The sequence below is a fragment of the Pristiophorus japonicus genome, chromosome 8 (genome assembly GCF_044704955.1).
Source record: "Pristiophorus japonicus isolate sPriJap1 chromosome 8, sPriJap1.hap1, whole genome shotgun sequence".
Taxonomy (NCBI): Eukaryota; Metazoa; Chordata; class Chondrichthyes; family Pristiophoridae; genus Pristiophorus; species Pristiophorus japonicus.
The window spans coordinates 120,034,567-120,057,780 of NC_091984.1; the positions used below are offsets into that span (position 1 = coordinate 120,034,567).

Genomic DNA, 23,214 nt, shown 5'->3' on the forward strand with positions numbered 1-23,214 from the left:
TGCCTCCAACCTGCAAAAAAAATCTATGAACTTACCTGGTGGTTCGGGAGGTTCTGACACTTGCGCTCCTGGGCCTTTGCGCGTAAGCCTGCATAGAGGCCCACGTATCGCAGGGGCCCCTGGGATCACATGGGCAAGTCCAACCACTGAAAGTAAGGGGGTCCCCTTTCATAATTATGGGGATTCCGTATGTACGGAACTCCCATAACTATGCATGGGGATCACATAAAAATCCCCATAAATATGAATGGGAATCCCATAAAAAAATACCTCTACACATCAAATAAATTTTTTTTAAATTACACATTCATAATTAATTAAAATGGCAATTAAATATTTAAAACAATTTAATTTTTGAAAAATAAATGTACATGTTTTAACGGGGCTAAATCTAAACGTACCTTATTGCACAGGGTTTTTAATGTATAAATGAATGAATGAAAACATTTTATGTTTATGTTTTTTAAAACTCTTACGCTGGTAAAAGCAGGCCTTACGCCTGCTTTTACAGGGTGCAAGAATTTCACGGGCATTCGCTGGGCAGAAGTTGGGCAAATAGCCCAACTCTCCAACCGTGGAGACCAATTTCCTTCGGATTCGTTCAATCCACCAAGAGAATTCTTTACAGATTGCAAGTTCCGGGTTTTCGCGCATGCGTAAACCTGGAGCTTGCACGACTCCTGTGAGTGCGTGCACATCCCGTATGTGCCCGTAGGGGCCGCAAATTCAGCCCACTATAATTTTCATGACTACAAGATTTTTCATTTAAACAACTGGACAGCAGTAATGCAACCGTTCTACGGTAGCAGACCTGTTTATATATCCTCAATAGCTCAGTGGGCAGATGCAAGGAAGTTTAATCCCCATTTTGTGCTAATCTCAGCTAAGGGATTACAACTGACCGCAGTATCATCAGGCTTGGGGAGGGCAGAAGTTACTCCTGATCATTTTCTAGTGACCCATGTTGAGCGAAGGACTACTGTTATCTATGATACATGGCAACCACTCTGTGCCAGTAGTACTCTAAAATCAAATTTGAGTTGAACTGCAGTGGCAAAGTGATGTTGCACTATGATATCGCCACATCCAAATTACTCTGTTAATTCCATTGCGATAACATGATGCCACTACTCCATGCAGGACAACCAACTGCATATTACAAATCAATTTAAAAAAAAATCATTCCTGGGATGTGGGCGTCGCTGGCAAGGCCAGCATTTATTGCCCATCCCTAATTGCGAAGTTGTTGGTGAGCTCCCTTCTTGAACTGCTGCAGTCCATGTGGTGAAGGTACTCCCACAGTGCTGTTCAGACAGGAGTTCTAGGATTTTGACCCAGTAACAGACATGGGAGAACTATGCTGCCACATAAAAGCAGTTGAAGATTAATTTTAAAATAGCATACTCCATGTTGCCCAACGAGAGAAAAAGGTCGAAAGCAGCCCTTTGAAGAGACAAAGTAGCATAACATATGAATACTTTGATTGCAAAACTGATCAAGAGTGAATATACTACTAGAGGCAAATCCAATCAGTGAGGCCATTCCAAAGAAGAGTCAATTGAATTATTTGTGTCAATGGGATACTTGAAACCATCCAAACACAGACAAGCTGTCATCATATGTGCATCTGCGTTTGTAGATTGCGAACAGTGTTGACATTGTTCATGTAGATTGCTTCGGTCTCAGACTGATCTTCAAACGCAGCGCTTGCTATTCAAAGAGTTTAATGCATTCAAAATAAATGTTTCATGTATCAGCAGTTCCCCCTCCCCACCAACACACCCATTTGCCAGGAATGAAACAGGGTTTGTAATACAACTCAATAGGCTTGTGCTCATGTTATTCTTGCAAGGACTATATGCAGTGGAATAAAACTATTACTTTCTAAAGGTATTTTGTTAGCCAGAAGTTTGTAATGCATCTTAACTGATTGGGTTTGTGTGTTTAACTCTTCATAAACTGGCTCCGGACTGCTGTATTTAAATTCACTTATTTTCACTAGTCTTTCTTATATTACCGTTTCTGTAAATAAATCTATTCATGAATAAACCCATGCAATAATTTAGCTATTATTCATCATCCAAAGTAGTGGGGGACATATTATGCAGTAACAATAAAAGATTCATTATTCAGCAGCAGCACGGTATTCCAGATTACTTAGTGCATAAGAGCACATTTCTATTCACAAGTGGACCTTTTGTATTGGATACAAGTACAGGTAAAACGTATCTGGAGTGAACCTGAATCATGACACAAGCTACAGTATTCCTGCAGCTGAAGATTTTTTACTCCGTACTATTAAACATTTAATAATATGGATTATTTATTTATTTATTTTAAACATTGAAATCTGAAACAGAAGCTATTATTGGGCTGATCATTGTAGGCTGAGGAAGGAACAGACTGAACATAAAGTTTTTCCATTATAGATTAATGACAAACATAAATCAGTGTTCCTGAGTTTAGAAGGCATTAAATGGCCTACCGGTGAATAACAAGGCCAAGGCATTTTGTGAGGAATACAATTTGCTACGTGAATTCAGAAACTATAGTGCCTATTTTTGTTATAATACAATAATATTTGCCAATCAGAATTAAAAGCACATTATATAATCAGTACCCGAGCTCCATAGCCAATGCTGACTCATGGTGGGGTGCATCTGCATGGGCAGCAAGTCATCCTCTGGCACCTTGTTCTCGCCCAATCTCTACTCTCCTCCAGCCCTATATTCTCTCCTTAAATTTCTCTGCCTCCAGCCTGCTGTGCACCCTTCCCCTTTCTTAATTGGTGACAGAGTTTTCGACCACCTTAGTTCCACTCTCTAAAATTCCCTCCCTAAATTTTCTGTCTCGCCAACTCTAAAATCCTGAAGACCCATCTTTTTGATCAAGCTTTTGGTCATTCATCTTAATATCGCCCTTCCGGATCAGCATGCATTTCCCTTACACCAAGCCCATTCCCATCTCGCCCAATATTCACACTTTTCAGACGGTCACTTAATAATGATGAGGAATGGTAACCATCCCCAGATCATGGGTGCCCATCAACCCAGTTGAGATTTGGTAAGTTTTAAAATATTATTACTGACATCACATGGATTCAAGTGAGAAATTAACCATGCCTTTAATAATTACTGCATAATGGAGTGGAAAGTGGTTAGAAGTATTGGGAAAGCTGATCAATACAATGGCATGTGGGCTATTGACGCCCAGCTAAATCACAAATCTGAACCCTCACTCAGGGCTACTGTGCACCATTCAGCTTCTGCAGAATCAAACCAGACAAAAATCCCTTTTTGAAATGGAGAGTGCAAATTGCTAACATCTGTTGGCTCTTTCATGATACAAATGCAGATTCCATATGGTGGTCTGTAGAATACAAAACCATCTCATTCATAACTCCCCAAATGGCTTGTTTATAACATTGTTTAATCCGTTATGTACAGCATAACAATAAGGTTTACTCACCCTTTCACTTCTTATAGAGCCTGTTACGTCGTCATCATTTAAATGCCGTTTAAATTTAGGCGGCATGGTTGGGGTTTGATGAAATGTGGCCTTTTCCTCAATCCGAAGTGCAATAAATGTTCAACCTAGAACATATAAGTGTTTATTATTAATGGTACTTATTGGGAACAGGAGTAGAACATTTGGCCCCTCGGGCCTGCTCTGCCATTCAATTCGACCATGGCTGATCTATACTTCAATTCTATTTACTCTCCTTTGATCCGTATCCCTCGATACCCTTACCTAAAAAAAAATCTACCAATCTCAGTCTTGAAAGCTTCAATTGCCTCAGCACCCACAGCCTTTCTGGGGCGAGCGTTCCAAAATTCTACCACCCTTGCGTGAAAAAGTGCTTACTGGAGGGGCAAGCTCTAATTTTAACATTATATCTCTTCGGTCTTTATTCCCTCAGCAGAGGAAATATCGAATCCATTTAACATTTTAAACACCTTGTTCAGATCACTGCTCACTCTTCTATACACAACAGAATTCAAGCCGAATTTATGCAAGCTGTCCTCGTAATTTAACCCTTTTAGCCCTGATGTCATGCATAGAATCATAGAATGGTTACAGCACAGAGGGAGGCCATTCGGCCCGTCGAGTATGTGCTAGCTCTCTGCAAGAACACCTCAGCTAGTTCCACTCCTCCACCCTTTCCCTGTAGCCCTGTCATTTTTTTTCCTTCAGGTACTTATCCAATTCCCTTTTGATAGCCACGATTGAATCTGCCTCCACCACCCTTTCAGGCCGTGCATTGCAGATCATAACTACTCGCAGCGTAAAAATGTTTTTCCTCAAGTCGCCTTTGGTTCTTCTGCCAATCACCTTAAATCTGTGCCCTCTTGTTCTTGACCCTTCTGCCAATGGGGACAGTTTCTCTCTATCTACTCTGTCTAGACCCCTCATGATTTTGAACACCTCTCAGTCTTCTCTGCTCCAAGGAGAACAACCCCAGCCTCTTCGGTCTAACCACGTAACTAAAGTCATTCATCCCTGGAACCATTCTTGTAAATCTTTTCTGCACCCTCTCCAAGGCCTTCACATCCTTCCTAAAGTGCCGTGTCCAGAATTGGACACAATACTCCAGTTGAGACCGAATCAGTGTTATATAAAGGTTCATCATAACTTCCTTTGTGAATCTGCGCTACACCCCCTCCAAGGCTAATATATCCTTCCTGAGGTGCAGTGTCAAAAACTGAATGCAGTACCCCAGATGGGGTCTGACCAAGGCTCTATACAACAGATTATTGCTATAATCTTATTTAATACTGTGAAACAAGAAAACAGGCGACTGAAAAAAACAGTACTGCAGCTCGTGGCATAGTGAAATTTTTCTATAGCTGAACTTTTGAGACCCATTTTTGGAATTGTTTTTATGTGCAAGTTCCAAACATATGGTTCTAATTTAGCACCGTCACTGGAAGCTCAGCAGAGCAGGAATAATATTTTACAACGGAGATTACAACACAGATTTTCCACAGGTTACTTGCGTTCGTCACAAGTTCAGAAAAACACCACTATATAACAAACAAAACCTTGAATCAAAAGGTTCTGGTGTGTGCACTGACCATTACAAATGGTCGAAAAGCATTTGAATAGTTTAGCAGCAATTACATATTTGAAAAGAATCAGATGGCCCTTCGCTAAACATCTGCATGTGTTAATTTTGGAGCATAATAGCATCATTTGGAAAAGTGTCCATCATATGTCTGCTAAAATTCTCTGCACAAATGCTGACCACTCCAATTTTGTGAGTTATGGGAGAAGTACTAGAACACAGCAAAATCTGTTATCAAAATGACGCAGGCCATGTCACACAACACAATCCTGTTAACCTCCTTTTCACTCGGATCACTGCAGTCCATCTGGCCATATTGCTACAACTACCAGTGTTCCCATTTGTTTGGCCAATGCTGCAGCACATCTTTCATTGAACCAGGGAAGCTGCGTTTGATGGGATGTGGCTATACGGAACTATATTTGATTTGCTTTCTCCAAATAAAGATGAATTCTTGATTTTTTTTTATCCGGTACACAGAATTCCAGTTTGATAAGATGACTATTGATGTTGTTCCCGATTCTTGAGCTTAGTGGTCCTTTAAAAATACCAACAAAAAACTACTTAGTCGTAGCCTAACAGATGATCAGATGTGCCACTTGGCATTTTGATGTTTTGAGGGGATCAAGGGAGCCTATCAATGTTCATTATAAGTTGTCACTACCTAAATTTAGAAAACTAAACCAGTTGACCATCATAGGCAGTCCCTCAGCATCTAGGAAGACTTGCTTCCACTCTTAGCATGAGTTCTTAGGTGGCTGTACAGTCCAATACGAGAACCACAGTAGGTGGGACAAATAGTCGTTGAGGGAAGGGGTGGGTGGGACTGATTTGCCGCATGCTCTTTCCGCTGCCTGCGCTTAATTTCTGCATGCTCTCGGCGACGAGACTCGAGGAGCTCAGCGCCCTCCCGGATGCACTTTCTCCACTTAGGGCAGTCTTTGGCCAGGGACTCCCAAGTGTCAGTGGGGATGTCGCATTTTATCAGGGAGGCTTTGAGGGTGTCCTTGTTAAGTTTCCGCTGCCCATCTTTGGCTCGTTTGCCTTGAAGGAGTTCCGAGTAGAGCGTTTGCTTTGGGAATCTCGTGTCTGGCATGCAAACGATGTGGCCTGCCCAGCGGAGCTGATCAAGTGTGGTCAGTGCTGCAATGCCTGGGATGTTAGCTTGGACAAGGACGCAAATGTTGGTGCGTCTGTTCTCCCAGGGGATTTGTAGGATCTTGCGGAGACATCGTTGGTGGTATTTCTCCAGTGAGGTGTCTGCTGTACATGGTCCATGTTTCTGAGTCACACAAGAGGGCTGGTATTACTACAGCCTGTAGACCATGAGCTTGGTGACAGTTTTAAGGGCCTGGTCTTCAAACACTTTTCCTCAGGCAGCCGAAGGCTGCACTGGCACACTAGAGACGGTGTTGGATCTCATCGTCAATGCCTGCTCTTGTTGATGGGAGGCTCCCGAGGTAAGGGAAGTGGTCCACGTTGTCCAGGGCTGCGTCGTGGATTTGATGACTGGGGAGCAATGCTGTGCGGCGAGGACAGGCTGGTAGAGGAACTTTGTCTTACTGATGTTTAGTGTAAGGCCCATGCTTTCGTACGCCTCAGTACATACGTCGACTACGTCCTGGAGTTCAGCCTCTGTGTGTGCAGATGCAGGCGTTGTCCGCGTAGCTCGACGACAGAGGTTGGGGTGGTCTTGGATCTGGCCTGGAGATGGCGAAGGTTGAACAGATTCCCACTGGTTCTGTAGTTTAGTTTCACTCCAGCGGGGAGCTTGTCAACTGTAACGTGGAGCATGGCAGCGAGGAAGATTGAGAAGAGGGTTGGGGCAATGACGCAGCCCTGTTTGACCCCAGTCCGGACGTGGATGGGGTCTGTAATGGATCCGTTGGTAAGGATTACGGCCTGCATGTCATCGTGGAGCAGGCGGAGGCCAGTTGACCATTACCAGTAGCAACTGCAAAGGATGGCATACCACTGGTGATCTAGTGTCTCCATATAAACCGAAAAAGCCTTATTTGAGCAGACATAGGACTTGTACAGAGGAATGGTACACCTAGAGAACTAGATTGATAGACTTCTGTCAAAGAAATCTGCCAAGTGGACAGAAGCATCATCATCATAGGCAGTCCCTCGAAGCGAGGATGACTTGCTTCCACGCCAAAAAGGGATGAGTTTACAGGTGTTTCAATGAAGGACCTAATACTCCAGGTCTAGAACTACATCTTGAAGGGCGGAAGATGCCTGTGTGTGGATTTTTTTAACATGTGTTGCACACCAGCCACCACACGGGCTTGACAGAGCTAGGTCTTGGTCCAGTGGCAAGGATTACCCAAGACGACTGGCGACCAGCTCTGCTGCACGGACCTAATGCGCGCACACATATGGCAGTGTGAGCTGGCCCGTGCTGCCCCTGGGCCCTCGCCTCTTCTGGGCCCCGAACTCACACCTCTCCTGGGCCCCGATCACATTCCTCTACGAACTCTTGTCGCTCCTTCACCCCTCCTGCTGTGCATACCCAACAGAAGCAGAATCACAATGATGGATAGCAAACTGCTGACAAAAATGAGGATGCTTTTATCCAATCATTTCAAATTTTGCCCAGAGTGAAGTCAATGGAATATAATCAAGCAACAGAACAATTAACTCGTTTAAAAAATGCTAAACCAAACAGGCATTTGAACTGCAATTTATTTAAGAAAATATTATATCTAGAGTTGAAGAAAGAACTTTATGTTGTGCCTTTCGCATCCTCAAGACATTCCAAAGCACTTTACAGTCAAATATTTTTGAAATGTAGTCACTGTTGTTTTATAGGCAAAAGCAGCAACCAATTTGTGCACAGCAAAGATCTCACAAACACGCTGGCCTGGATTTTACAATGGCTAATGATGGCAAAATGTCAGCATTCGCCATCATTGCCCTTCTGAAAACGACCGCAACTTCAGGATTTAGCGCACGCGCATCTGAAATGGAAATCCATGCATTGCGGTCAGTTATTCACTACTCTGACACAGGCTAGGCTGTGGACATCCCCCACCCCTCCGCCCCCTCCCATAGTCAACAATCAGTGTAAACAGTGCAGTGAAAGAGATGGAAACTTGGGCTTTTCCGCACTATTACTGTTAAATACCCAACTAAATGTTAAATCTTGTTGGAATAGGTGCAACTGGGGCTTTAACAGCGTATTGACTGCAAAATAAACTTTCTGGCCCTGAAAAACTAATTTTTATATTTGTGGAGAAACACATTTCTCCATTATGATAAAAGTTAATTTTTTTTTAAACTTTAATTTATTTCAAAGTTTGTTCTACCTTATCCCCATGTGTGAATTCCAAGCTTTATTTTGCTCTGTAAAAAAAAAAAATTTAGGTCCAGATAAAAGCTGTGAATTTTGTGGTGGAAGGTGGTTGATATTTACTTTTCATAATTTTTTTTCCGTGGCAAATTTAGTGTTTTATTGGTACTTTTAGTGCCTATCAAAGATTTTCACTGAATCCAACTATTATTAATACTCGAGTAGGTACTTTTGTTGAAATTATGACTCTGCTGCTGTACTGCTCACAAACTCCACTATTAGCAACCTGAACTGTTAAATTACTGTTCTGACTTCTCACACTCCATCCTGCCCCTCTGCACTCAACTTTTAGCCACTGACAACCCAAGAGTCCTGATTAGTGAGTGGAGGAAAAGATCAGAGTAGAGGGAGCTTTATTGTGCACCTAAACTGTCTTACTTCGGTGCCCAAAAGTTACAGAACACTTGGCCTTCACTACCTTGCTATTCAAATGGGAGAACTCATTGATGTAAAATTAGCCTTATAGAGGAATAAAGGACCACTGACTGAATTCCACTGAGCCGCGACAAAAGACCATCGCGCAGCACAGAGACAGGCAGGTCATTTTTAGGATTTACTATTTTCAGCTTGCTAGGCCTTATAATCTTCTTTGGAAAATAAATACAGAATCCAAGGAGGTAATGCTAACCTAACTCACCGGGCGTGAAACCCACAGGACCGAGTGGAACACTGGTTTTACAGTCCGTCCGATATTACTCTCAGCCGACTTCAATGGAGAGTAAAATTGGGCGCGTGTAAAACCAGCGTTACACCTGATCCCGTCAGTTCCCCGACAAGCAGGTTAGGTTAAAATTGCTCCAAATCATTACGGCTAGTGGGGGTGAATCAGTTAAACCTGAAAACCAGGGAATCATCATTATAACGTTTTGTTACAGTTTTCCCCTGTGGATAGCAGTTTAAGGCAAGGCTTTTAACAATGTGGGGTGGCACATTATATGAAAATCAAAACCGTACTGAAATGAGGACAATAGTTTAGTCTGGGCAGCGATCAGCCTTGTGTAAACTCAATATCCATGTCAATTCAGTGGGTAAGCAGTTATATGATCATTCTTGTTAAATAGTGTTCCAGTGGGAAATACTCCGTACATTTTTTCCTTTTAAATCTTAAAAAGATGCTACATTATTCAAATATATGATAAAAATATCGTACCAGTTACAATATTTATGAAATCCAATTTACTGCAATTTTACATTAATGATAGATTCTCTGAACAAGGAATCATTGGAGTCCATGTATACTGTACCTTCCATTGATCAATATTTCAAAAGTATAACTATTAGCTTACTTCAATCTTTAAAGAAAATTGTAGATTTACTTCAAGTAGTAGTTTGAAGTAGTCTTATTAGTCCACAGGTAGATACAGTAACTAATGTCTGCATTCATATGGTACCGTCTATTTTACAAAGGATTGAATAGTTCAATACAGCCTTATAGGTGGAAGAATATTGAGCTGATCATATCTTGGGGCATGGAAACATTCCATTTTGGACACCAAGTAGCAGAGTTGGGATGCAAATCAAAGCTCCTTCAACTGTACCCCAATATGACTCAGTACCAGCCTTAGAAGCGCAGCCGATACTGTGCTAGTTCAACAGTGTTTCCTTTACAACATCGGATATCCTGTAACCTCAAGTAAGATTGTCAATTAGTGCCAAATTAAAGGCAATCCCACTTCCAAATTAATTCATGTTTGAACCTATAGAGTGAGCATAGCGGTGGTCATCCCTGATCTGATCCCTACAGCCAGCAGTCTAGGCTAGACTGGACCCCAGAGGTAAAGGCCATTGTCTAAACCACTGCACCATTCAGTCCAGATTCATTTTAGTTTTGGTATCACTAGACCCCCCCCTAAATCACATGGGATACTTCACCATTAAAGTCTACAGAATCTATGCGGTCTGAAAACTGTAATTACTTAAAAATCACAACTAAAATAGCTTAACATATTAAAAAGCTCCAGATGGCTAGATTGATGCTGCAAAAATATTGTTGTCTCTGATTCTATGAAGTAAGTGGTTAGGATCTGGAATGCACTGCCTGAAAGGGTGATGGAAGCAGATTCAAGAGTAACTTTCAGAAGAGAATTGGATATATACTTGAAAAACAAAAATTTGCAGGGCAATGGGGAAAGGGTGGGAAGAGTGGGACTAATTGGATAGCTTTCAAAGACCTGGCACAAGCACGATGTACATTCCTGTCTGTCGTAAAAATAAAAAAGGGAAGGTGGATCAACCGTGGCTATCAAGGGAAATCAGGGATAGTATTAAAGCCAAGGAAGTGGCATACAAATTGGCCAGAAATAGTATTGAACCCGGGGACTGGGAGAAATTTAGAACTCAGCAGAGGAGGACAAAGGGTTTGATTAGGGCAGGGAAAATGGAGTACGAGAAGAAGCTTGCAGGGAACATTAAGACGGATTGCAAAAGTTTCGATAGATATGTAAAGAGAAAAAGGTTAGTAAAGACAAACGTAGGTCCCCTGCAGTCAGAATCAGGGGAAGTCATAACGGGAAACAAAGAAATGGCGGACCAATTGAACAAGTACTTTGGTTCGGTATTCACTAAGGAGGACACTAACAACCTTCCGGATATAAGAGGGGTCAGAGGGTCTAGTAAGGAGGAGGAACTGAGGGAAATCCTTATTAGTCGGGAAATTGTGTTGGGGAAATTGATGGGATTGAAGGCCGATAAATCCCCAGGGCCTGATGGACTGCATCCCAGAGTACTTAAGGAGGTGGCCTTGGAAATAGCGGATGCATTGACAGTCATTTTCCAACATTCCATTGACTCTGGATCAGTTCCTATCGAGTGGAGGGTAGCCAATGTAACCCCACTTTTTAAAAAAGGAGGGAGAGAAAACAGGGAATTATAGACCGGTAAGCCTGACATCGGTAGTGGGTAAGATGATGGAATCAATTATTAAGGATGTCATAGCAGCGCATTTGGAAAGAGGGGACATGATAGGTCCAAGTCAGCATGGATTTGTGAAAGGGAAATCATGCTTGACAAATCTTCTAGAATTTTTTGATGATGTTTCCAGTAGAGTGGACAAAGGAGAACCAGTTGATGTGGTATATTTGGACTTTCAGAAGGCTTTCGACAAGGTCCCACACAAAAGATTAATGTGCAAAGTTAAAGCACATGGGATTGGGGGTAGTGTGCTGACATGGATTGAGAACTGGTTGTCAGACAGGAAGCAAAGATTAGGAGTAAATGGATACTTTTCAGAATGGCAGGCGGTGACTAGTGGGGTACCGCAAGGTTCTGTGCTGGGGCCCCAGCTGTTTACACTGTACATTGATGATTTAGACGAGGGGGTTAAATGTAGTATCTCCAAATTTGCGGATGACACCAAGTTAGGTGGCAGTGTGAGCTGCGAGGAGGATGCTATGAGGCTGCAGAGCGACTTGGATAGGTTAGGTGAGTAGGCAAATGCATGGCAGATGAAGTATAATGTGGATAAATGTGAGGTTATCCACTTTGGTGGTAAAAACAGAGAGACAGACTATTATCTGAATGGTGACAGATTAGGAAAAGGGGAGGTGCAACGAGACCTGGGTGTCATGGTACATCAGTCATTGAAGGTTGGCATGCAGATACAGCAGGCGGTTAAGAAAGCAAATGGCATGTTGACCTTCATAGCGAGGGGATTTGAGTACAGGGGCAGGGAGGTGTTGCTACAGTTGTACAGGGCATTGGTGAGGCCACACCTGGAGTATTGTGTACAGTTTTGGTCTCCTAACCTGAGGAAGGACATTCTTGCTATTGAGGGAGTGCAGCGAAGGTTCACCAGACTGATTCCCGGGATGGCGGGACTGACCTATCAAGAAAGACTGGATCAACTGGGCTTGTATTCACTGGAGTTCAGAAGAATGAGAGGGGACCTCATAGAAACGTTTAAAATTCTGATGGGTTTAGACAGGTTAGATGCAGGAAGAATGTTCCCAATGTTGGGGAAGTCCAGAACCAGGGGTCACAGTCTAAGGATAAGGGGTAAGCCATTTAGGACCGAGATGAGGAGGAACTTCTTCATCCAGAGAGTGGTGAACCTGTGGAATTCTCTACCACAGAAAGTTGTTGAGGCCAATTCACTAAATATATTCAAAAAAGAGTTACATGTAGTCCTTACTACTAGGGGGATCAAGGGGTATGGTGAGAAAGCAGGAATGGGGTACTGAAGTTGCATGTTCAGCCATTAACTCATTGAATGGCGGTGCAGGCTAGAAGGGCCGAATGGCCTACTCCTGCACCTATTTTCTATGTTTCTATGGGCCGAATCACCTCCTTCTGTGCTGTATAATTTTATAATATTACCTTAACATTAGCTTCACATTTGATCAGCATCCTGGTCACTAAAATCTCTAGCACTCAAAAGTCTAATTTTACCATATTTAATCCAAAATGATTTGAATTCACTATTCCTTCATTATTTTCAATATCACATCTCTCCTCAACTTTTGTTCGCCCACCCACCCCGCCAAACAGGAAATGCTAATGCTGAGTAGATGCTGAGAGGTTGATGCTGAGAGGTTGTTTCCCTTGGCTGGAGAGTCGAGGACTAGGGGGCACAGTCTCAGGATAAAGGCCCCAAGTTTCCACACGATAAAAAACGGGCGCCCCTCCGACCTGGGCGCGCATTTTTCGCGCCGAAAATGGCACCGGAAAAAAACCGCGCGATTCTGGAGCGCCCTGCAGCTCCATGTCTGTTTGGCGTGGCGCCCAGGGGGGTCGGAGCCTACCACTCGCGCCGATTTTGTAAGTGGGAGGGGGCGGGTACCATTTAAATTAGTTTTTTTCCTGCCGGCAACCCTGCGCGTGCGCCTTGGAGCGTTCACGTAGTGTGAAGGAAACATTGGCACTCGGCCATTTTTGTAGTTCTTTGTAGCTGTTTAATTTTTGAACATTTTTTAATAAAAGCACATTGCCATCAGCACTGAGGCTTCTTGTAGCAGTGAGAAGGCTGCAGGAAGCCTCAGAAAGTTGAGGCAGCCGTTTCCCGACGGCCTCCCCCCCTGCCGTTGGGAAATGGCTGCTGAACTTGAGGCTTCCTGCAGCCTTCTCACTGTCTCCTTCCCCCCCCGCACGCCGTCTGGAACGGCTTCCTCCCCCCCCCCGCTGCGTTCGGTCGGTCAGGCCCGCACTCCCTCCCTCCCCTCCCTCCCCTCCCTCCCCCCCCCCCCCCCCCCGCCCGCTGTCGGGAACGGCTTCCTCCCCCCCCCCCCCCCCCCCCGTGGGAACGAACGGCTTCCTCCTCCCCCCCCGCGGGAACGAACGGCTTCCTCCCCCCCCCCCCGTGGGAACAAACGGCTGCCTCCCCCCCCCGCGGGAACGAACGGCTTCCTCCCCCCCCCGTGGGAACGAACGGCTTCCTCCTCCCCCCCCCCCGTGGGAACGAACGGCTTCCTCCCCCCCCCCCCCCCGTGGGAACGAACGGCTGCCTCCCCCCCCCGTGGGAACGAACGGCTTCCTCCTCCCCCCCCCCAGCGGGAACGAACGGCTGCCTCAACTTGTGAGGCTTGCTGCAGAATTCTCCCTGGCTGAAGCACTTTCACACAGGTAGGAAGATGGTTTATTTAATCTTTTCTTTGCTTATAAATTTTTATTCAGGTTGGATTTATTTGTATAAGTATAAATAAGGATTTATTGTAGAATTTAATGACTTCACCTCCCCCCCCCCACCTCGTTCTGGACGCCTAATTTGTAACCTGCGCCTGATTTTTTAATGTGTAGAACAGGTTTTTTCAGTTCTACAAAAATCTTCACTTGCTCCATTCTAAGTTAGTTTGGAGTACGTTTTCACTGTGGAAACTTTGAAATCAGGCGTCAGTGGCTGGACACGCCCCCTTTTGAAGAAAAAATTCTGTTCCAAAGTGAAATTGTTCTAACTGACTAGAACTGCAGAAAAAAAAATGTGGAGAATTGCGATTTGTAAGATAGTCCGTTCTCCACCAGTTGCTCCTAAAAATCAGGCGCAAATCATGTGGAAACTTGGGCCCTAGGTGTCGGCCATTTAAGACGGAGATGAGAAGGATTGAACAGTTTAAAAACACCTTTATAGATGGAAGAAGGGCTATGGATTACATCCACCTGAGAGGGCAGACAGGGGCTCGGTTTAACGTCTCAACTAAAAGACGACACCACAGTGCAGCACTCCTTGATATTGCAGTCGTTGAGCATATTCAAGGCTGAGAATAGATAAGAGTTTTGGACTCTAGGGGAATCAAGGGATATTGAGATCGGGCAGGAAAGTGGAGTTGAGGTCGAAGATCGGCCAGGATCTTATTGAATGGCCTACTCCTGCTTCTAATTCTTAGGTTACGTTCTTATAATAAAAAAAATATTGACTGCAATTTTAGGGTTACAAAAGGCATTGCCCCTCTGGCTACAAATGACCATGTTGTGGAGTGTACAATAATAGTCACATGGGCCTTACAACCATATTCCAACAAATACCAGCATCTTCGGGAGAAGAACTGGAAACACCAGAAACTTACTCTCTCTCTTTAATAAAAGGATGATGAGCTGAATGCTTCCACGATTACAAGGACCCCTTTATTCCTCGTCAAAGTTTCACTTTCCATTGCAGTACTCCAGTGCAATATCAAGGAGTGCTGCACTGTAATGTCGTCTTTTAGTTGAGACGTTAAACCGAGCCCCCCGTTTGCTCTCTCAGGTGGATGTAAAAGATCCCATGGCCGAGAGCATGCAGAAATCAAGCGCACACAACGGAAGGAGCGTGCGGCAAACCAGACTCCCCACCCACCCTTTCCTTCAACTATCCCATCTGTGACAGACTGTAATTCCCGTATTGGACTGTACAGCCACCTGAGAACTCACTTTTACAGTGGAAGCAAGTCTTTCTCAATTTCGAAGGACAGCCTATGATGATGATGATGATGGACGTAAAAAATCCCACAGCACTATTTCAAAGAAGAGCAGGGGAGTTATCCTCGGTGTCCAGACCAATATTTATCCCTCAACCAACATCACTAAAACAGATTATCTGGTCATTATCACATTGTGGGATCTTGCTGAGCGCAAATTGGCTGCTGCATTTCCTACATTACAACAATGAATACATTTCAAAAGTATTTCTTTGGCTGTAAAGCACTTTAGGACGTCCCAAGGCCATGAACAACAACAACAACTTGCATTTATATAGCAGCTTCAACATCGTAAAACATCCTAAGGCACTTCACAGGAGTATTATCAAACAAAATCAGACACCAAGCCACATAAGGAGAAATTTGGACAGATGACCAAACGCTTGATCAAAGAGGTAGGTTTTAAAGTCTAGCTTAAAGGAAGAAAGAGAGGTAGAGAGGCAGAGAAGCTTGGGGACGGAATTCCAGTGCTCAGGGCCTAGGCAGCTGAAAGCCAATGGTGCAGCGATTAAAATCAGGGATAAGCAAGGTCAGAATTCGAGGAGCGCATTTATCTCGGAGGGTTGTAGGACTGCAGGAGGTTACAGAGATAGGGAGAGGAGAGGTTATGGAGGGATTTGAAAATAAGGATGAGAATATTAAAATCAAGGTCTTGCTCAACTTTGAGCCAATGGAGGAGTGATGGGTGAACAGGACTTGGTGCAAGTTAAGATACGAGCAGAAGAGTTCTGGATGAGTTTAGGTTTACGGAGGGTGGAAGATGGAAGGCCAGCCAGAAGTGCATTGGAATAGGCAAGTCTAGAGGTAATAAAGGCATGGGTGAGGGGTTCAACAACAGATGAGCTGAGGCAGGGGCGGAGTCAGGCAATGCTATGTAGATAGAAATAGGCGGTCTTACATAGAAACATAGAAAATAGGTGCAGGAGTAGGCCATTCGGCCCTTCGAGCCTGCACCACTAGTCAATATGATCATGGCTGGTCATGCAATTTTAGTACCCAATTCCTGCTTTCTCTCTATACCCCTTGATCCCTTTAGCCGTAAGGGCCACATCTAACTCCCTTTTGAATATATCTAGCGAACTTGTCTCAACAGCTTTCTGTGGTACAGAATTCCACAGGTTCACAATTCTCTGAGTGAAGAAGTTTCTCCCATCTCGGTCCTAAATGGCTTATCCCTTATCCTTAGACTGTGACCCCTGGTTCTGGACTTCCCCAACATCGGGAACATTTTGCCTGCATCTAACCTGTCCAATTCCATCAGAATTTTATATGTTTCTATGAGATCCCCTCTCATTCTTCTAAATTCCAGTGAATATAAGTCTAGTCGATCCAGTCTTTCTTCATATGTCTTGGTGATGGAGCAGATATGTGGTCGAGGTCAAATATGACACCAAGGTTGTGAACAGTCTGGTTCCACCTCAGACAGTTGCCAGGGCAGGGGTGCAGTCACTGGTTAGGGAACAGAATCTGTGGCAGGGACCAAAGACAATGGGCTAGACTTTCCACTAGGTGGCCATCGCTGCAAAAAATGGGCCTTGTTCCAGCGATGTAGGACGTCTCAGCCGTACTGATCACTGGTACATGGCCCATTTTTTTTTGTTGCTATTTTCCACTCGGCCTTAGGCCGGCGATGTGGAATGGGCGGTGGAGTCGCGTTCGTCCACCGAAAGAGGAAGTCAAAAAGCTTCACTAGCAACGGCCTTGTGCGCATGAGTGAGATTTTCTTTTTGGCCAACTGATTTTACCACGTTTCGGGAGGTCATGGGTCATCACACACGCTCAGAAGGCAGCGGGAGGGGTACAGAGAGAGAGAGTGGAGATAGAGAGAGGAGCAAGACAGCAACATAGAAACATAGAAAATAGGTGGAGTAGGCCATTCGGCCCTTCAAGCCTGCACCACCATTCAATTAGATCATGGCTGATCATTCACCTCAGTACCCCTTTCATGCTTTCTCTCCATACCCCTTGATCCCCTTAGCCGTAAGGGCTATATCTAACTCCCTCTTGAATATATCCAATGAACTGGCATCAACAACTCTCTGTGGCAGGGAATTCCACAGGTTAAGAACTCTGAGTGAAGAAGTTTCTCCTCATCTCAGTCCTAAATGGCCTACCCCTCATCCTAAGACTGTGTCCTCTGGTTCTGGACTTCCCCAACATCGGGAACATTCTACCCGCATCTAACCTGTACCGTCCCGTCAGAATCTTATATGTTTCGATGAGATCGCCTCTCATCCTTCTAAACTTCAATATATAAAGGCCCAGTTTATCCAGTCTCTCCTCATATGTCAGTCCTGCCATCCCACGAATCAGTCTGGTGAACCTTTACTGCACTCCCTCAATAGCCAGAACGTCCTTCCTCAGATTAGGAGACTAAAACTGAACACAATATTCCAGGGGAGGCTTCACCAAGGCCCTGTACAACTTCAGTAAGACCTCCCTGCTCCTATACTCAAATCCCCTAGCTATGAAGGCCAACATATCATTTGTCTTCTTTCTGCCTGCTGTACCTGTATGCCAATTTTCAATGACTGATGAACCATGACACCCACGTCTCGTTGCACCTGCCCTTTTCCTAATCTGCTGCCATTCAGATAATATTCTGTCTTCGCGTTTTTTGCCCCCAAAGTGGATAACCTCACATTTATCCACATTATACTGCATCTGCCATGCATTTGCCCACTTACCTAATCTGTCCAAGTCACCCTGCAGCCTCCTAGCATCCCACTCACAGCTCATACCGCCACCCAGTTTAGTGTCATCTGAAAACTTGGAGATATTACACTCAATTCCTTCATCCAAATCATTGATGTATATTGTAAAGAGCTGGGGTCCCAGCACTGAGCCCTGCAGCACTCCACAAATCACTGCCTGCCATTCTGAAAAAGACCCATTTATCCAGACTCTCTGCTTCCTGTCTGCCAACCAGTTCTCTATCCACGTCAGTATATTACCCCCAATACCATGTGCTTTGATTTTGCACACCAATCTCGTGTGGGATCTTGTCAAAAGCCTTTTGAAAGTCCAAATACACCACATCCACTGGTTCTCCCTTGTCCACTCTACTAGTTACATCCACAAAAAATTCCAGAAGATTTGTCAAGCATGATTTCCCTTTCATAAATCCATGCTGACTTGGACCGATCCTGTCACTGCTTTCCAAATGCACTGCTATTTCATCCTTAATAATTGATTCCAACATTTTCCCCACTACTGATGTCAGGCTAACCGGTCAAAAATTACCCGTTTTCTCTCTCCCTCCTTTTTTTAAAAAAGTGTTGCATTAGCTACCCTCCAGTCGATAGGAACTGATCCAGAGTCAATAGACTGCTGGAAAATGATCACCAATGCATCCACTATTTCTAGGGCTACTTCCTTGAGTACTCTGGGATGCAGACGATCAGGCCCGGGGATTTATCAGCCTTCAATCCCATCAATTTCCCTAACACAACATCGGCCTAATAAGGATATCCTTCAGTTCCTCCTTCTCACTAGACCCTCAGTTCCCAAGTACTTACGGAAGGTTATTTTTGTCTTCCTTCATGAAGACAGAACCAAAGTATTTGTTCAATTGGTCTGCCATTTCTTTGTTCCCCATTATAAATTCACCTGAATCCAACTGCAAGGGACCTACGTCTTCACTAATCTTTTTCTCTTCACATATCTATAAAAGCTTTTGCAGTCAGTTTTTATGTTCCCAGCAATCTTTTTCTCGTACTCTATTTCCCCCCTCTTAATTAAACCCTTTGTCCTCCTCTGCTGAATTCTAAATTTCTCCCAGTCCTCAGGTTTGTTGCTTTTTCTGGCCAATTTATATGCCTCTTCCTTGGATTTAACACTATCCTTAATTTCCCTTGTTAGTCACGGTTGAGCCACCTTCCTGGTTTTATTTTTACTCCAGACAGGGATGTACAATTGCTGAAGTTCATCCATGTGATCTTTAAATGTTTGCCATTGCCGATCGACTGTCAACCCTTTAAGTATCATTTGCCAGTCTATTCTAGCCAATTCACGCCTGAAACCATCAAAGTTACCTTTCCTTAAGTTCAGGACACTAGTTTCTGAATTAACTGTGTCACTCTCCATCTTAATAAAGAATTCTACCATGTTATGGTCACTCTTCCCCAAGGGGCCTCGCACAACAAGATTGCTAATTAGTCCTTTCTCATTACACATCACCCAGTCTAGGATGGCCAGCTCCCTAGTTGGTTCCTCGACATATTGGTCCAGAAAACCATCCCTAATACACTCCATGAAATCCTCCTCCACCGCATTGCTACCAGTTTGGTTAGCCCAATCAATATGTAGATTAAAGTCACCCATGTCAACTGCTGTACCTTTATTGCATGCATCCCTAATTTCTTGTATGATGCTGTCCCCAACCTTATTACTACTGTTTGATGGTCTTTACACAACTCCCACTAACGTTTTCTGCCCCTTGGTATTCTGCATCTCTACCCATAGATTCCACATTATCCAAGCAAATGTTCTTCATTACTATTGCGTTAATTTCCGCTTTAACCAGCAACGCTTCCCCGCCTCCTGTTCCTTTCTGTCTATCCTTCCTAAATGTTGAATACCCCTGGATGTTGAGTTCCCAGCCTTGGTCACCCTGGAGCCATGCCTCCGTGATGCCAATTACATCATATCCGTTAACTGCAGTTAATTTGTCCACCTTATTTTGAATACTCCTCGCATTGAGACACAGAGCCTTCAGGCTTGTCTTTCTAATGCAGGGAGACAGAGGGAAACAAAACGGAGACAAAAGCAAAAGACAGAAAGGAGATGAGTAAAAGTGGAGGGCAGAGAAACCCAAGGCAAAAAACAAAAAGGGCCACTGAATGTAAAGGGGCTGCAGGAGGGGTCAAAACTAAAAATCATGGTTTAAAAATTAGTATTAAAACACTCTACCGAAACGCACGCAGCATTCGAAATAAAGTAAATGAGTTGACGGCACAAATCATTACAAATGGGTATGATTTGGTGGCCATTACAGAAACATGGTTGCAGGGTGGCCAAGACTGGGAATTAAACATACAGGGGTATCTGACGATTCAGAAAGACAGACAAGAAGGGAAAGGAGGTGGGGTAGCTCTGTTAATAAAGGATGATATCAGGGCAGTTGTGAGAGATGATATTGGCTCTAATGAACAAAATGTTGAATCATTGTGGGTGGAGATTAGAGATAGTAAGGGGAAAAAGTCACTGGTGGGCGTAGTTTATAGGCCCCCAAATAATAACTTCACAGTGGGGCGGGCAATAATCAAGGGAATAATGGAGGCATGTGAAAAAGGAACGGCAGTAAACATGGGGGATTTTAACCTACATATCGATTGGTCAAATCAAATCGCAAGGGGTAGCCTGGAGGAGGAATTCATAGAATGCATACGGGATTGTTTCTTAGAACAGTATGTTACAGAACCTACAAGGGAGCAAGCTATCTTAGGTCTGGTCCTCTGTAATGAGACAGGAATAATAAACGATCTCCTAGTAAAAGATCCTCTCGGAATGAGTGATCACAGTATGGTTGAATTTGTAATACAGATTGAGGGTGAGGAAGTAGTGTCTCAAACGAGCATACTATGCTTAAACAAAGAGGACTACAGTGGGATGAGGGCAGAGTTGGCTAAAGTAGACTGGAAACACAGACTAAACGGTGGCACAATTGAGGAACAGTGGAGGACTTTTAAGGAGCTCTTTCATAGTGCTCAACAACAATATATTCCAGTGAAAAAGAAGGGCGATAAGAGAAGGGATAACCAGCTGTGGATAACCAAGGAAATAAAGGAGAGTATCAGATTAAAAACCAATGCGTATAAGGTGGCCAAGGTTAGTAGGAAAATAGAAGATTGGGAAGAATGACTAAGAAAGCAATAAAGAAAGGAAAGATAGATTACGAAGGTAAACTTGCGCAAAACATAAAAACGGATAGTAAAAGCTTTTACAGAGATATAAAACGGAAAAGAGTGACTAAAGTAAATGTTGGTCCCTTAGAAGATGAGAAGGGGGATTTAATGATGGGAAATGTGGAAATGGCTGAGACCTTAAACAATTATTTTGCTTCGGTCTTCACAGTGGAAGACACAGAAACCATGCCAGAAATTGCTGGTCACAGGAATGTGGGAAGGGAGGACCTGGAGACAATCACTATCACTAGTGGGGTAGTGCTGGACAGGCTAATGGGACTCAAGGTAGACAAGTCCCCTGGTCCTGATGAAATGCATCCCAGGGTATTAAAAGAGATGGTGGAAGTTATAGCAGATGCATTCGTTATAATCTACCAAAATTCTCTGGACTCTGGGGAGGTACCAGCGGATTGGAAAGCAGCTAATGTAACGCCTCTGTTTAAAAAAAGGGGGCAGACAAAAGGCAGGTAACTATAGACCGGTTAGTTTAACATCTGTAGTGGGGAAACTATTAAGGAAGAAATAGCGGGACATCTAGATAGGAATAGTGCAATCAAGCAGACGCAGCATGGATTCATGAAGGGGAAATCATGTTTAACTAATTTACTGGAATTCTTTGAGGATATAACGAGCATGGTGGATAGAGGTGTACCGATGGATGTGGTGTATTTATATTTTCAAAAGGCATTCGATAAGGTGCCACACAAAAGGTTACTGCAGAAGATAAAGGTACGCGGGGTCAGTGGAAATGTATTAGCATGGATAGAGAATTGGCTGGCTAACAGAAAGCAGAGTCGGGATAAATGGGTCCTTTTCGGGTTGGAAATCGGTGGTTAGTGGTGTGTCACAGGGATCGGTGCTGGGACCACAACTGTTTACAATATACATAGATGACCTGAAGAGGGGACAGAGTGTAGTGTAACAAAATTTGCAGATGACACAAAGATTAGTGGAAAAGCGGGTTGTGTAGAGGACACAGAGAGGCTGCAAAGAGATTTAGATAGGTTAAGCGAATGGGCTAAGGTTTGGCAGATGGAATACAATGTCGGACAGTGTGAGGTCATCCACCTTGCGAAAAAAAACAAAAAAAGGGAATACTATTTGAATGGGGAGAAATTACAACATGTTGCGGTGCAGAGGGGCCTGGGGGTCCTTGTGCATGAATCCCAAAAAGTTAGTTTGCAGGTGCAGCAGGTAATCAGGAAGGCGAATGGAATGTTGACCTTCATTGCGAGAGGGATGGAGTACAAAAGCAGGGAGGTCCTGCTGCAACTGTACAGGGTATTGGTGAGGCCGCACCTGGAGTACCGCGTGCAGTTTTGGCCGCCTTACTTAAGAAAGGATATACTAGCCTTGGAGGGGGTAGAGAGACAATTCACTAGGCTGATTCCGGAGATGAGGGGGTTACCTTATGATGATAGATTGAGTAGACTGGGTCTTTACTCGTTGGAGTTCAGAAGGATGAGGGGTGATCTTATAGAAACATTTAAAATAATGAAAGGGATAGACAAGATAGAGGCAGAGAGGTTGTTTCCACTGGTCGGGGAGATTAGAACTAGGGGGCACAGCCTCAAAATACGGGGGAGCCAATTTAAAACCGAGTTGAGAAGGAATTTCTTCTCCCAGAGGGTTGTGAATCTGTGGAATTCTCTGCCCAAGGAAGCAGTTGAGGGTAGCTCATTGAATGTATTCAAGTCACAGATAGATAGATTTTTAACCAATTAGGGAATTAAGGGTTATGGGGAGCGGGCGGGTAAGTGGAGCTGAGTCCACGGCCAGATCAGCCATGATCTTGTTGAATGGCGGAGCAGACTCGAGGGGCTAGATGGCCTACTCCTGTTCCTAATTCTTATGTTATGTTCGAATACACTTTGTCCATTTAGAATTTTGCTGTAATGTGACCCTTTTTGCTTTTTGCCTTAGGTTTCTCTGCCCTCCACTTTTACTTTTCTTCTTTCTATCTTTTGCTTCTGCCCCCATTCTACTTCCCTCTGTCTCCCTGCA

General features: G+C 43.9%; 1 protein-coding gene across 7 annotated transcripts in view; it reads right to left on the reverse strand.

Annotated features, from left to right (window-relative positions):
• The window catches only part of vamp4 (vesicle-associated membrane protein 4), a 102,419-nt gene that overhangs the window by 69,013 nt on the left and 10,192 nt on the right, over positions 1-23,214 (reverse strand). For 6 of the 7 annotated variants that reach the window (XR_011594093.1, XM_070887374.1, XM_070887371.1 and 3 more), the window contains exon 2: positions 3,469-3,593. Coding sequence is in view for 6 of the 7 variants with exons in the window: in XM_070887374.1 (XP_070743475.1) it covers positions 3,469-3,534 (66 nt within the window). In the remaining variant the exon portion in view is untranslated. Of the gene's footprint in view, positions 1-3,468; positions 3,594-8,376; positions 8,414-23,214 lie in introns of all 7 variants that reach the window. The other variant, XM_070887372.1, reaches the window with a different exon arrangement.